Source organism: Euleptes europaea, chromosome 15, assembly GCF_029931775.1.
Source record: "Euleptes europaea isolate rEulEur1 chromosome 15, rEulEur1.hap1, whole genome shotgun sequence".
NCBI lineage: Eukaryota > Metazoa > Chordata > Lepidosauria > Squamata > Sphaerodactylidae > Euleptes > Euleptes europaea.
Genome location: NC_079326.1, coordinates 27,236,926 through 27,251,910, shown reverse-complemented (window position 1 = coordinate 27,251,910; position 14,985 = coordinate 27,236,926). Strand labels below are relative to the sequence as shown.

Below are 14,985 nucleotides of genomic sequence, written 5' to 3'. Positions count from 1 at the left end.
GAGGGCTTTGGTTGTATGATTTCATGTTGAACTTTGAATTGGGTTTCTCATCTCTAAGTGTACATGAATCACCCAGTGCAGCTTATTCCTACAAGCATGCTTGCTGAGAAATACATTACACTTTGTGCAGTGGGATTTGACTTCAAAGGAACCATGCATAGAATTGCAGGTTTAAGAGGGCCCTTAGAATACAGGTCACTTGTGCTTTTGATAACTGAGGAAACGGGGATTCCCATACATACCACTCATTGCCTCACAGTACCACAAAAGGTACCAGTGCGCTCTCTACTGGTGCTTCCTGTAAAGCTAGGACTTTTCACCATTATTTGTGTTGGGGTTTTACAAGCTTTTTCCATAACCTGTACAGACTAGGAACTGCTTAACTAAATTCAGACTTTAATTTGAACCTTAGGGAGAAAAATACAATGGAGCTGTAGGCATACAACCATTTAGAAGATTAGAGTTGAGGTCAGGTTCAGAATTGGCACATTTTGCCATGTTCTTCTGGGTGACCTTACATCATTTATTTTCTTGTGCTGCATACTTGATATTAAAATTAAGGTAAAGTGGAAATAATTGTTCTGTTTTTTGTTGAGCAGGTTCTAGTAATCGTTTCAGGGAGAGAAGAGTTGGGCATGTGATGCACGCTAACACGTGGCATTTCAGCATAACTCAAATCCATAATAAGTCGCAACCAGTCATGCTGGTGTGATTGTCTCTTGTTTCAGAGAGAGAATCATCCTTGGAACAAAGAGGCCCATGGAAATGGCCAGTGTAAGTAATATAGCCATGTTATTATCTTTTAAAAACTTCCTTTATAATAGCAATGAATTTCTACTGTTGTGCTAAGGCTCGAGTAACTTATAGGGTGTATGAAAAGTGCTTTTTTCAGTTCTTTTTGAGAAAAGTTTGAGAAAACAGAAATGGAAATGTCCAGACTAGAATTTTTAATAAGCCACGATGTACTGCCTTTGGGAAACTGAACCCGTGTATAGAAAGAGGGAGGTCTGATTCATGAAAGCTAATTCTGCAACAAATTTTGTTAGCGTTTAAGGTTCCACTAGACTTCTGTTTTATTTTGTATGAAATGTAGGATAAAATTATTTCCTTCACTATTGAACTGCCTTTGAAGAAGACACCAAACTGTTGTTTACTAAAACAAAATCATCTTTACTCAGAAGTAAAACCCACTGAGTTGGTGAGGGGTTAACTCCCAAGTTAGTGTCTGTAGAATTGCACGTTTACAGCCTGATGTTGTACATATTTACTCAAAAATAACCTTTACTTTTGTTAGTAGAGATAATGTGTGCATAGGATTAGGCATAAGTCTGCAATCATAAATTGTTTCTATGCCACGGTTTTCAGTGGGATTTTTATAGCTGTGCCAAGAAGTGACATTCAGTCTAAACATGATGAATATAGCTAATTCTCAACATGGCCCCACCTGTGAATACTTAAATCTGGAGATTGGGGGCATGGACATACAAGACCAGAAAAGCCTCAGATTTGCAAACAAACAAACAAACCTGAAATGTAAAAAATAAATAAATTGGGGAGTTAAAACTCTCCAAAATGGTAAAACAGCTCCTGTAGCTTTAAGAAATAAATGCCTCAGTGGCCATTGTTAGGCAACCACAACAGTATCGCCAGACTTCAAGCTTAGTTTCTGACTGAAAAAGACACAGGGAGCAGGGCCCTTTTGGCCTTTGAGGGAGGACTTATCAGAGCCAGTCCCCGCAGCAGCCATCCAGTGACTTACTACAACAAAACTTGCACAACTCACGCAGGCCCATCTTCTTGCTACTCTTTACAGCAGCCACCCTATGACATCCAGTGTGGTGCAGTAGTTAGATTTTCAGATTAGGTTCTGAGAGACCCAGGTTTGAATCGTCCCTGTTGCAAGGAAGCTCATTGAGTAACCTTGGGTCAGTTGCACATTGTCAGCCTAATCTACTTTACTAGGCTTTTGTGAGGAAAGAATGGAGGCCAGAGGCATTATAAAAGGTGCTTTGGCTCCTTTCTGTTTGTGGAGAAAGGCAGGGTATAAATGATCAGGATATGGGGAGATGCTGCAAGGAGGAGGGATAGAGGAATTCATATGGGGAGGGGGAAACAGGGCAAAGTGAGGTTCCCCCCCCCACAAGTCCACTGTACAACTGGGCCCAGCCTGGCCCAACAGTTGGCACTACACAACTTGACCAGAGTTTTCCTAGGAAAAGGCTGCCAGGGGGAGGAAAGGAGGGAATGCTAAAGACCGGGGGCGGGGAGAGATAAAAGTTGATTGTTTGGTTGGTAGGAAAGAGAGAAGAAAGCAGGGAAGGGGAAGAAGCTATGGGGACTTCCAGGAAAGGGAAAGAGGAAATAGTGGGGAGGGGAAAATGAGCCCCCCCCCCAACAAACCCTGGTATGACTATAATCTCATGCATGGAAGTCCAATATCTGCTGCAGACTTCAGAAGTCCTTTTCTGATTGTGATTTTCCCTCTCCCCTGAACCCAACTGCTTGTGGAACTCGGGACTCTAAGGGATGATCTCTAATACGACATGAGGAGCTGTGATTGAGTAGGAAATTAGACCAAACTAGATGTTACATTTTTTAAAGTGTTCCCGGACTTGACTGTCTCCTCACAGCCACACAGAAGCTGTGGAGACCATCTGTTTAAAAGTAAATGAGAGCCTGATTGAGCTGGGAACTGCAGGGGGGCGTATCTTGTCTTCCCTCTGTGCCTCTTCCGGACCAGAAATGGTGTTTTTGGTTGGCTGTTTCTGGCTGGGGAAAGGCATAAAGGAGAAGGCAAGAGCCCTTCCTGCCCTCACTTCCCAGCTCAATTCACTTTCCGGCAGCTGCTGTACTATGGAGAGAGAGTCAGACTCATTGGTGTGTGTTTTTTAAGCCAACATCTGGTTTGGCCCTCAGTGTACAGGCAAATAGTGTTGTTTATTTTTAAAATAAGCATATTCATTGTAATTTCAATTACACTTCTTCCTGTTGATTCTGCATGTAACAGGGACCATTTTCATTAAATCAGCACTATAGCATGTTACAGTCAGTTGAAAAGAAATGGTTCCGGGTTTTCTATGATAGATGCAGAGTAAAACACATCAGTGTCCTGCTATCAGCTGTTCACTAATGGCTTCTTGATATATATCAAGTAAATATTATTAAATGGAGTAGATATTATTAAATGGAGTTTTTCAGTTATATTTGTTTCAAGGAAGAAATTTTTATTAAAAGTGTAAAGAGATCTTTTCCAGAATCAGAACCTTAAAACGTAGACTAATTTGAAGGTAGTCTTTTTTTTTAAGTTCATCTTTTAAAACCAGTGCCTTCTTGCAACCTAGATTTATTCTGCTGCAAGTCATGACGTTTTCGTAGCAATAAATTGTTCTAGCCATGTGTGCGATTTAAATAATATCTGCACTGGCTACAACTATATTCACAAACGAAGGCTGCGCTGAATGAACATAAAAAGTAATCGTCAGCTGAGGATGGTTGAATTGTGAGCTCACAACTGTTTTGCAGTAGTTTTTGAAGAGAGGCTAAAGGTTATGTAAACCGGGGAGTCTGGGACTGTCAAATAAACACTTGAACACAGTGTCAGCCAACACAGTTGGTGGTACATTAGTTAATAATGCTGCTGGTTGTCGTTAGACTTCGGAATAAAGCCACATAGAAAAGGTACCACACATCTGAGCCACTATTGGTTCAAGCTGTTTTCAGATTCAGGAAGAAAAACTGAAGCTGTTTTACACTCGGTTTGTCTGAGTTTGTTGTCATTTTTAAGCTTAGGCATGAGTGCAGTTCAGTTGCATGAGGCCAGGGTTGAATTCTTTACCTCTAGTCACAATGGCCAAGCATTGCAGTCAGCTGTCCCTTGCTGGATTGCCAGCTTTGCTGTGGGGAATGTGAAATCTCAAGATAAACGAGTGTCACTAGCTTGTCATCCTCTCTGCTTAACAAGCCTGACCAGTAGAAAAAAATTGTTGCACATCTGCTTGCTCTCTTGATGCATTTTGCTTATCGGAGAGTAAACATGTATCTTCTGGTTTTTTCACAATACAACAAATGTTATTTTGATGCTTCACCATATAAAAAATCATGTCCAGAATTCCAGTTTGCAAAAAAAAATTCCGACTGAAATGTTAACGTTCAGCTACGTTCAAAGAAAACAACTAAACTAGTAATACAAAGAGCTAGGTTACACAATGCAGCGAATGGGTTTCTTTTCTCTTTTCCCCCCTAGAACGAGGCTCTGTGTACTAAGTCGTTGTAATTTGCAACCTGTGCTACATTCCGTTCTCTTTGTGTCCTCTTTAGGTGCTTTGTAACAGAGCTAGACTGGTGACGTACCTGCCAGGATTTTATTCTTTGGTTAGAAGGGTTGTAACTCCCAAGGCTTTTTCCACAGCAGGATCATCTGGCTCGGATGAGCCTTCTGTTGCTGCTGCACCTCCTGATATATGTAAGGACAATTCCAAGAATTTATTTCACTTTAGCTAATGTCTGAAACCGACTATCCGGGATCAGAAATCAAATACTTGTTTTAATACATCTATATCTTGTGGAACCTACTGCCTGATCCTAAACATACCTGCAGGAGTGAACCCCACTGAATTCAGTGGGACTGACTTCCTGATCAGTATGCTTAGAATTACAGCCTTGGGTTTTTTACTTGAACTTTACTGTCCTTTTCTTCTAGCAGCAGTATGTGCAGAAGGGTTCATTGTTTTGCTACTGAAAATAATGACTGTGGTTTTTAAAACGAGATACTCATATAAACATAATTTTTATTTTGACAGGTCCAAGAACTGTGTGGCCAGATGAAGTAATGGGGCCTTTTGGTCCTCAGGACCAGAGATTCCAGCTACCGGGTAACATAGGCTTTGACTGTCACCTAAATGGTACAACATCTCAAAAGACAACGCCAGTCCGCAAAAGATTGCCTGACATTCTAATGGAGCCTTTGGCGAGTGAAAGGCATGAGTTTGTGATGGCTCAGTACATCAATGAGTTTCAGGTAAGGATCCAGTGACTGAGTCAGATGGGGGCCATGGATGGTCATACAAGATCTGGAAAATGCATTGTCCAGCTCTGGAGCGAGTGCAGTAAATGACCAGAACCAGATGAGGATCCTTAAATGCTTCTGGAGGCAGAAATCTTTCATCTATACAGTAGGCAAGGACACAAGGCTATACTTAGGTCATTTATGCATGGTAACTTTAACCTCCTTTATTCCCCATTTCAGCCAGGATCAAAGTAACCCGGGTTGGGGGAAACTATGCATTGGCTGGAATGATCAGGGACGAAACAGTGTGCTGATGGAGGCATGAATACAGAAAAGCAGTCTCCCAAGTTCAAATCAAGTCCTGCCCCTTTAAATGCTGCTCTGTAATTGGCTGACTTCACAGTACTCACCTTGAGAGAAGATTTCCTTCCCCCCAGACCCAACTGCCGCATAAAAAAGCATTTTAAGAACAAAAAACGGAGCAATCTGAAAGAAGAGAGGGAGAAAGCCAAGCCTCGTTTTAAAAAAGCCTTTCTTTTGCTCAGAAAGAGCTCCCAGGAAGCAGGAAGCACTTGAATCCCTGCCTCTTTACACACTGCTTTGTGATTAGCTGTGAGAGAAGCCAATCTTCTGTGCTTCCCCTCTTTGGCTATGTGCATGCTGCCTTGAAGAGGGGTTTGGAAAAGGGTGGGGCGAAGCTCAACCCGAGAACAGAGTATACACGCTCTGTGACTCCAGAATGAGCCAGGATGAATGGTTTTAATTTGGGCCAGAAGAGGAATGGGAATAGGCGGGTTCGTTTTGGGTTGAAACAGCGTTGAGCTTCCAAGGAACGAGGTAACGTGCGTTCAGAAAAAAATGATCCTGGCTGAAACAGGGAATAAAGGAGGGTAAAGCGACCATGCATAAATGACCTTAGAGTATTTATACCTGATCAGGCCAGGTCTCATACTTCCTGCCAAGAATCCATGTTGCCGATTTCTGTTCCCTCTGTTGGAAGCAGCTCATGAGATCTGAGTGAACAAAGTCTAGGTAGTTCACTAGATTGAGTCCTGGGCTGCAGCAGGCTCCAGACTGACAAGAAGATTTTTTTTAACAACAAGATAGTTTTGGGTGGGTAGCCATGTTGCTGTGCAGTAGAAGAGCGTCCGACAGCACCTTAAAGACCAGCAAGATATCCAGGGTATAGATTTTCGAGAATCGTGAGAGCTTTGACTCCTAGGTAGAGTCCTGCAGTTCATCAAGAATAGAATTGCACTTCAGCTGTCCAGAAGCTGCCCATTATTTTGGTGAACTGTAAAATTGCAAATTACGGCACAAAATTCTCTACTAAAATACCCTGTCACTATTGGTGTTGTATTTTCAATGGGGTGGAAATTATCTGTTTTTCTTTCTTCAGAGTACTGATGCTCCTCATAAACAACAAGTTAATAATGAGAAAGTATACTTTGAAGCTGCCAAGGTAGAATGTGCAATACAAACATGCCCAGAACTGTTGCGCAAAGGTATGGATTTTGTCCTTATGTTTTTACCCTTTTAATTGGCTATAGTAGACTTTCAGTGCAGTCCTGCATAGGTTTAGGGAGAAGTAAGCCCCATTGTTTTCACTGGGAGTTACTCTTCAGTTAGCACGCATTATGTTTGTAGCATCTATGAATTATCATTGCTTGCAAAGAGTATTCGGAACTTTTTTATTAATAGTATTTGAATTAATTTCCTTGGGCCTTTTGTATGTGAGCAAGACATTTAACACAGCAATCTCAGAGTCCACTCAGGAATAAATGTATGTCTTCATTCTGGCTGGTAACTGTTAGGAAAAAAAATTGTATTTAAAATCAGGATGGAGGAGAGAAACATAACAATGTTTGAAGTAATTCACTTTGTTTCTTTGATTTCCTCCTTTGTAGATTTTGAGTCAATGTTTCCAGAAGTTACTTCCAATAATCTAACCATACTAACAGTAACTCAGAAAACTGCAAATGATATGACTGCCTGGAGTGAAGAAGTTGAAAGTGAGCGAGAGACTCTCGTAGAAAATGTAAGTCAATGTTTGTATGATAATAGAATACCTTTAATTTCCATTGAAGGCAGGATTATATGAATGCCCATGTATAGTATCATGTTAGTCCTGACACTCCATTGGAGGCGAGGCATATGTGTGTTCTTGGCTCTCTCACTGCCATGAAGTTCAGAGTCTGTCCCAAAACGGAGCTATGATACTGTGTTAACCAAGCTCTCTTCAAATGGATCAGAACATATGCGGAGAGCACTGGGAGAATTTGGTGTGCTTAGCATTTTATACCTGTCATGACCACGCAGGGCAAAAATAATCACTATAATTATATTTGGGGGGTATTCGCCTCCTGGCACTACATGACTTTTTCCGTGATTTTTTTCCTGCTTTGATCTAGAGTATGTCCATTGTTTTACTTAAAGCTTGCTACCCGGATTCTTTTCTCCCCAATCCAGTTTGAATTTGCTAAACACAGCTCTTACCTCTCACTTTGCCCAAGTGATTGTTTACAGAATTGCCACTAGAGGTCATCCTTCTTATGTTATTGACTTCTTTGTTTTTTAAAAGTATTGGTAGTTATATTGTGGCAAACGTTACTGCTGCTAGGTGTTCTGCATACAGCAGTACATGTTATTTCCCAAACTGTAGCTTAGTTACCTTTTTAAAAAATGGCTTTATCTAAACCTACCGTGTTTCCTTTCAGCACAATGATTTTTTTTTTTAAAAATGCATCTAATGCAGCTTATAGGCAGGCCACCTTTGAGACAGTTTCACTAACTCCTTTTGAAGGATTTTGCAATTGCCGGTAGCTTTGATGTAGCCTTTTAAGGTTATCTGATTGGGGGTGAGGGAAGAGTGTAGTATTCCAGCATCACCACGAACAATGCACAGAGAGGAAATCTCCATTTGAGTGTGTCGCTGGCTCTGTGTTAGTCATGGTCTGTTGGTTTTGGCCATTGTAATCTGGTCTAATTACATCTTATTTGTCCTCGGTCTTCCTTGCCCACCTTCCTGTCAATTCCGATACAATGACTGTAAGGGTGCTGGGATGGAAGACGTAACCTTCTTGCCTAAAGGTTCCCAACAGCATATTCACAGTAGAATGGTCTGTTTGTTTGCCTTGTGACAGTTCGGAAATCAGCTCAGGAGAACTAGCTTAACATGAGAGGCTTTGGGTGAAGTAGTGACAGTTTGTTGCAGGCGACGGTAGGTGTTGGAGCACTGAAGCCTCAAGCTGTTTTAATTGACATCGGCTTGAGCGACTGTTGTGGGATGGTAACAAACCACGATCAAAAGGGTCGAATCCATCAGCACTGTTGTCTAAATTATTGCTGGGGCACCAGCGACTTAAACTAAAATTGAAATCAACAGGTTGTTACAACTTGCAGTTTTACAACTGAGTGTTTGTAAAAGAGGTCCTGTACTGAGCGTAAGCTTGTCTCTTTTTAGGTTGTTCAGACTCTGAACTAGTCTCTATGTGAAACTGTCTGTGGGTTGTATACTTAAAGGAGAAATGTCAGGGTTTTTTATCCAAACCAATAGAAGGGCATGACTATACCATGCAATTTTAATGGTTCAAATTTATGTAATAAATACATCGGAAGGTTGATGGGATCTTTACATTAGAATAGATGGAGGCAATTAGCAGAAAATGAAAGCTGTACAAGTGTAATACGTGTATTGGTTTGAAAGCTACAAATTACATCATATCTTTGGCTCAGTTCAGAAACCATATAAAACTGTGATTTGATTAAGGTGACTGTGGTTGGTGTGATTGTTGAATGCAGGCTACCCCGCTAACTTTGGTTAGTTAGGCTCTGTCAAACCAGGATCTGCATTGGTTTGTTAACTGCAGTTAGTTTTAAAAATAATTTCATATGATGTATGAACATGTTGGCCAGCATGGTGTAGAGGTTAAGGTGTCAGACTAGGACCTGAGAAACCCAGGTTCAAATCCCCACTCATGCCATGGAGGCTTACTGGGTGACCTTGGGCCAGTCACCCACTCTCAGCCCTGACCCTTGCCAGTATTTGGATGGGAAACCTCCAAGGAATACCAGGGTTGTGACGTGGAGATAGGCAATGGCAAACCACCTCCAAATGTCAACCTACAGAGTTGCCATAAGTCAGCTGTGACTTGATGGCAAAAAAAGGACTCAGCCATCCTGGCTTAATCCTGAGTTGTTCCCCAGCAAGGCCTTTCAGGCTACCAGAGGAGGGGGGGCATGATTGCTCTCTTTAAGTATTTGAAGGGCTGTCACTTAGAGGAGGGCAGAGAGCAGTTCCTGTTGGCAGCAAAGGGGAGGACTCACAATAATGGGTTTAAATTACGGATGGAAAGGTACCAGCTAGATATTAGGGGAATTCTTTTTACAGTAAGAGTTGTTCAACAGTGGAATCGGCTATCTAGGGAGGTGGAGAACTCCCTCTCACTGGCAGTTTTTAAACAGCAGCTGGACAGACACTTGTCAGGGATGCTCTAGGCTGATCCTACATTAAGCAGGGGGTTGAACTGGATGGCCTGTATGGCCCCTTCCAACTCTGATTCTAATATAGTGAAACAGTATTCTTTGAGTGATTATCTGTGGGTGGAATCCTAGTTACCATAGATTAAGTTAAAATAAATCATGGTTTTGTGTTCTGTCTGAACAGAGCCTTCGGGTTGCTACATTAAGGCAGAAAGTGACTTTATCCTAGTTGTACTAAACTATATTAATCCCTTTCTGACTAAAACAAAGTATTTTACCTAAAACTCATGTGACTGGATTCTCCCCAGATAGGTTATTAAATTTAATCTTCTTAGTACTGTCATTCAGGTTTTTTAACCACAACTCTGTTCAGTTTTACAGCAATTTGGTGTAGGGGAAATGAATATGCAGTCAGCATAAAATTATATTCAATGTATGAGGACCTAAATTGTAACATCTCTGTTTCCCCTCTCCTTAGTTTATCAATGGTGCTAAGGAAATTTGCTACGCTTTGTTTTCTGAAGGCTATTGGGCAGATTTCATTGATCCAACTTCAGGATTGGCAGTAAGTAATTCCATCATCTATGATAAGAAAGGACTATCGAACACCATCAACTGGCAATGGACTGTAAATCCTTTTGCTGTAATTTTAAACTGTTGGTCTAAATTAGTTTCTGGAATGTTTTTTTCATTTCACTGTGACACTGAGAAACTGTCCCTATAGCTAGAACCTTAAGGAGCAGCCAAACAAAGGCAGACGAGAATGGCTTTTGTAGCACCTTAGACTAGTTACGCACTCTTAGCCTAACTTACTTCACAGGGCTGTGGTGGGGATAAAAAATGAGAGGAAGAGGATGAACATGATCACGAGGGAGGGTAATATGTAATATATGGACACTTTGCTGTGTGCTGATCACAGAATGACCTATTATAGTCTGTGCCTGGCTAATCTCTTATAAAACATATTTTTCTTGGTGTATAAATATACAAGGAATTTAGACATTTGTTATTGCTGGTGGATATTAAGGGATGGGTGCGTGGGCATCAGATGATCATGCAGGGACTGTTGACCATGGGAAAAGGCACTGTTCACTGACTCCTTCGTAGAAATGTCAGTACAAAAGCAGCAATAAGAACAGAAAAAGTGAAGTAGAATATTAAAAACAGGCACAGTGCAATAGACTTTTGCCCCTCTTAACCCGCTAATTTGAATTGACTTAGAAGGATGTTCCTCTGCTTAGGGATTTACTTTTACAGCCCATTCGTGAAAGGGGGAACAGTTAGGCCGTGCCTGGGAGCAGCGCAGCCACACCGCCTCCACAGAGGCTTCCTGGCTGGGAAAATAAAATTTTAAAAATGGAAAAATCCAAACCCCATGAAACTAACCCATAGAGTTTCACGGGGCTGCACCACAATTTTGCAGGTATATCTCGCCGCCTGCAAAATGGCACATTCCTGCCCAGAAGGAGGATTGGAAGCTGCCTAAAGGCAGCTCTGCCCCTCGCAAACGCCCCCCCCCCGGACACCAGTACAGGGACATACGCCAGGAAAACTCCGCTGGGGCAACAGAAAAAAACTCCGCACCATCCTCTATATGACAGTATGTTATCATATCACCTCTCAATCGTCTCCAGGCTAAACATACCGAGCTCCTTCAGCCTTTCCTCATAGGACTTGGTCTCCAGACCCTTCACCATCTTCATTGCCCTCCTCTGGACATGTTCCAGCTTGTCTATATCCTTCCTAAATTGCGGTGCCCAAAACTGACCACAATACTCTAGGTGAGGTCTAACTAGAGCAGAGTAAAGCGATACCATCACTTTGCGTGATCTCGACACTCTACTTCTGTTGATATAGCCCAAAATCACATTTGCCTTTGTAGCTACCACATCACACTACTGACTCATGTTCAGTGTATGGTCCTATGCGCCTTGCCCCCCCCCCCTTGTGGATTACATGGTTAATTTTGGATTTTAAACCAATTATAACTAATATATTGAAATCCTAATGCATTCAGCAGTGTGATTAATAATTATGACCCATGCTTCGTTTCTTTTCATTTCTCCAGTTTTTTGGCCCTTACACAAACAACACCCTTTTTGAAACAGATGAACGTTACCGCTGTTTAGGATTTTCCATTGAGGACCTTGGCTGCTGCAAAGTTATTCGGCATAATCTCTGGGGAACACATGTGGTGGTAGGAAGCATTTTTACCAACGCTGCACCTGACAGCCCTCTTATGAAGAAACTCAGCGGAAATTAATTGCATGGCACCGTGCAGTTATCTTACTCAAGCATTGGTCAATAAACACTGTTGGAAAAAATCAAGTGTTAAATGACACTGATTGGAAGATTTTTAAAAATCTATTTATTTTAGTCATAGTGGGATGTGTGTTGTCTCGACACAATCTATAATGGTAGTTCACTTTTTTATTTGAGAGATGCATATATGTAATACTAAGATATGTTGCTCCTGTTATAAATGAAATGAATATTCCTTTTTTGGAACACGAATCCTTGACATTCTAATACCATTTTCATCAGTATGTCTCTGACCAAATCTGTCATTTAGGTAAAGTTGCAAAATATTTCATAAACTGCAGGTACAGCAGTTTTAATACAGATTACAAATTAATTGGGAGTTTCTCTAATTTTGAACAAAACCAGTTTTGAGAGAAGAACATTCACAGTTGTACAATTGGCTATTATTAAAGAAAACTAATCACAACCCTTGATTTGTACCAGATCCCATATTATTTTGTTTCTGTTTTCTGTATTTATTTGGGGTGTTTAATTTATTTCAAGTCGGCATATATGACATATTTGAAAGCAGGGTGCTATTTCATGATGATTACAAAGCGCAACAGATATTGCAGAAGTTAAGTTTTACCCATTTTAACGGCTTTGGTCAGCCTCGCATTCAGTTAGTACAGTGAATCCATGGGTCGGATCCGCTGACCCATTAGTGGAATGTACAAGCAAATGTGGATTTTTGTCATGGTGTCAAAATGTGGGTTTTTGCCAAATTGCTTCCCAGGGTGGTGGGATCTGTGTGGATTAACAGCCATGAAGGTGAAGGGGCTAAAGTAAGGGGGGGGGGGAGTCCACATGAGTTCCACAACCCTGGGAGTCAACCCTGTGGATTAACAGCCATGAAGGTGAAGGGGCTAAAGTAAGGGGGGGGAGTCCACATGAGTTCCACAACCCTGGGAGTCAACTGTTCTGGAGCTGGAAGAGAGACCGCTGGGAAGCAGAAAATGTGACAAACAGCTACATTTTTTCTGCTGATATCTTCGCTATATTCAACTCCCTACCTTGAAATATGTTTCTAACAAGCCTAATAGGCTTAACCACAGAAATGCTCACCTAACTGCAGTATCCATTAACACACATACTAGATGAATTTGATGAAATCCTTTTTTTTTTTTTTTTTTTGAGGGGGGGGAATGACTGAAAACTCTTTTAAGATCTCATTGCTGCTGTTGGTAAACCATAGAACACTGTTACATCTTCCTCATACTTACACGCAAGATTCCTGAGATTCTCTTATCTCATGGCACAAATTTGCCCGAATGTTGAATACAGGTATGCACTGAATTCTGTCAATGGATGTCTTGTTTTGTCTGAGTGATTTTGGCTGTTGTGGAATTAGGGTGGGTCGTGTGTGTTTTATCTTGGTTCTCTGCGGAGTACTAAGAGATTAATCAACTAAAGGCCAGTGCTGATGTTAGATCTCCTTAGTATCATGGATTTCTCTGGTTATCAGTCATTATCTGGCTTCCTCCTGTTGTGCCAAACATGTCAATTAAAGAGGTAAGATGATATCCAGTAGATTTCTATGCAAATAATGCTTGCCATGGTTAAGTGACTGGAGGTCTGCCTAGATGTATGTTTCCGGTGGGATATTTTTTGTTTGATAATGTATTAATTTTTCCTAGTGTAATCTTGTTTACAGAGGTTAAAGGTGCTACGCGATGTGCTCTCATTATCTGCAGCCTGCTTTACACACAGAGCAGAATGAAGGGTCGGAAATGATATTGCAGTTTTGAATGATCATCTATGTAAAACAAATCTGCATCTAGAGAATGAGTGTAGAAGTGAGTAGACTGTGCTAGACAATTCCTTTCTGGTGCACTAGTTTGTTTTTTACTAGTGTGGAATTTGTTTTCACATGGGGAGCATTTTTTTTCAAAACAAAAACACACACACAAAACCAAAAAACACACAAACAACCCCCCTCCCCGCCCCGGTAGCGGTCTGTCCTCGCACCTCATTCTGCTGCATGTATAGACCAGGCTTCTTGATAATAATGTGTTTAAAACCCTCTTCAAAATAGTTTGCTTGCATGGGGCATGGCCCTTTCTAAATGCCTCCCTGATTCCTAAACTGGCATTTTACCTGCTGTCGAACAAGAAGATTGCACCTGTATATCTGCAGAAGCAACCCTGCACCACTAACACAGTTAGTGCCAGGGAAAACGGGGCTGCTCAGTTGAGAGTCTGGCTCACTCTTTCAACCGCTTCCCCCACACACACCCCAGCGTCTTTTTGTGACCAATCTGTAACACACATTGGGAAATCCTGAGTGCTTGAGAAGCCACACCAACAATCCATAGACAAGGACTATACACATAAACAATGGTGCTGAACAACAAAAGTGTACTATATACAATATTTACAACAGACACATCCATCAAGCTATTCAGCTTACTGATACTAATAATGTCCGTAGACTCAAAGCGCCCGGCTTCATCTGTTTCTTGATATTCCCTTAAAAGGGTAATGCCAAATGTCCGGTGGGGACCACAACTAAATCCAAATTGTTCAGAACCAGATCAGAGGAAGGAACGCAGATCCATGGTATTCATAGCGTTTCACCTAAGGCTTCATCAGCCTCGATTAGTTTCTCAAGTCGCCCAGTTCACATCAGTCAATGTTCAAAAATACATGCTCAGAAGAGATAAGTTGGTTTTCCAAGGCATCTGGTGGTGACTATTTGTTGTAAATATTGTATATAGTACACTTTTGTTGTTCAGCACCATTGTTTATGTGTATAGTCCTTGTCTGTGGATTGTTGTTTTGAATACACTTGATACTGTTTGATTAATATTGAGCCTATTGTTGTAATTTGTATTGAACTATTACAGCACAACTGGGAGTAATTTTGTTTTGAGAAGCCACACCTGCAGCAGCTGCTGGTCAAGCTTAAAGTTGTCATCGACTCTGAACAGGAGCACAGAATTTGTGCTGCACTGTCATGTGGGCTTTGGAACAAATTATTTTGAGAGTTCAAAGTGAAATGTTCCTATTATGAGCAGCATACTAAAGATTTTGCTTGTATTTTTCTATAGATATAAGTTTATTGTAGTGAGGTTATTGTTTTATGGAAAAAATGGGTTTTAGGCTTCAGTCAGATAGTTTTAACCGCTATTTAAACTATGCTGGATGTACACTTACTATTACACTAACCAAATGCTCCAAGGAGTGTTGTGTGTCAAT

The 14,985-nt window shown here is 41.1% G+C and overlaps 1 protein-coding gene across 1 annotated transcript; it reads left to right on the top strand.

Annotated features, from left to right (window-relative positions):
• The first annotated feature begins 720 nt into the window (after positions 1–720).
• On the top strand, positions 721–11,862 carry MMADHC (metabolism of cobalamin associated D). The gene is made up of 7 exons (XM_056861361.1): positions 721–774; positions 4,318–4,462; positions 4,800–5,017; positions 6,405–6,510; positions 6,913–7,043; positions 9,966–10,052; positions 11,556–11,862. Exons 1-7 carry the CDS (start codon positions 760–762, stop codon positions 11,748–11,750), a joined length of 897 nt encoding a protein of 298 aa, XP_056717339.1. The 5' UTR covers positions 721–759; the 3' UTR covers positions 11,751–11,862.
• Positions 11,863–14,985: the final 3,123 nt, after the last annotated feature.

What these genes read in the sequence shown, in the direction of transcription:
- MMADHC (XM_056861361.1), top strand. An exon ending in AGTACATCAATGAGTTTCAG is followed by an intron (nt 5,018 to 6,404) that starts GTAAGGATCCAG and finishes TTCTTTCTTCAG; the next exon opens with AGTACTGATGCTCCTCATAA. An exon ending in CCCAGAACTGTTGCGCAAAG is followed by an intron (nt 6,511 to 6,912) that starts GTATGGATTTTG and finishes CCTCCTTTGTAG; the next exon opens with ATTTTGAGTCAATGTTTCCA.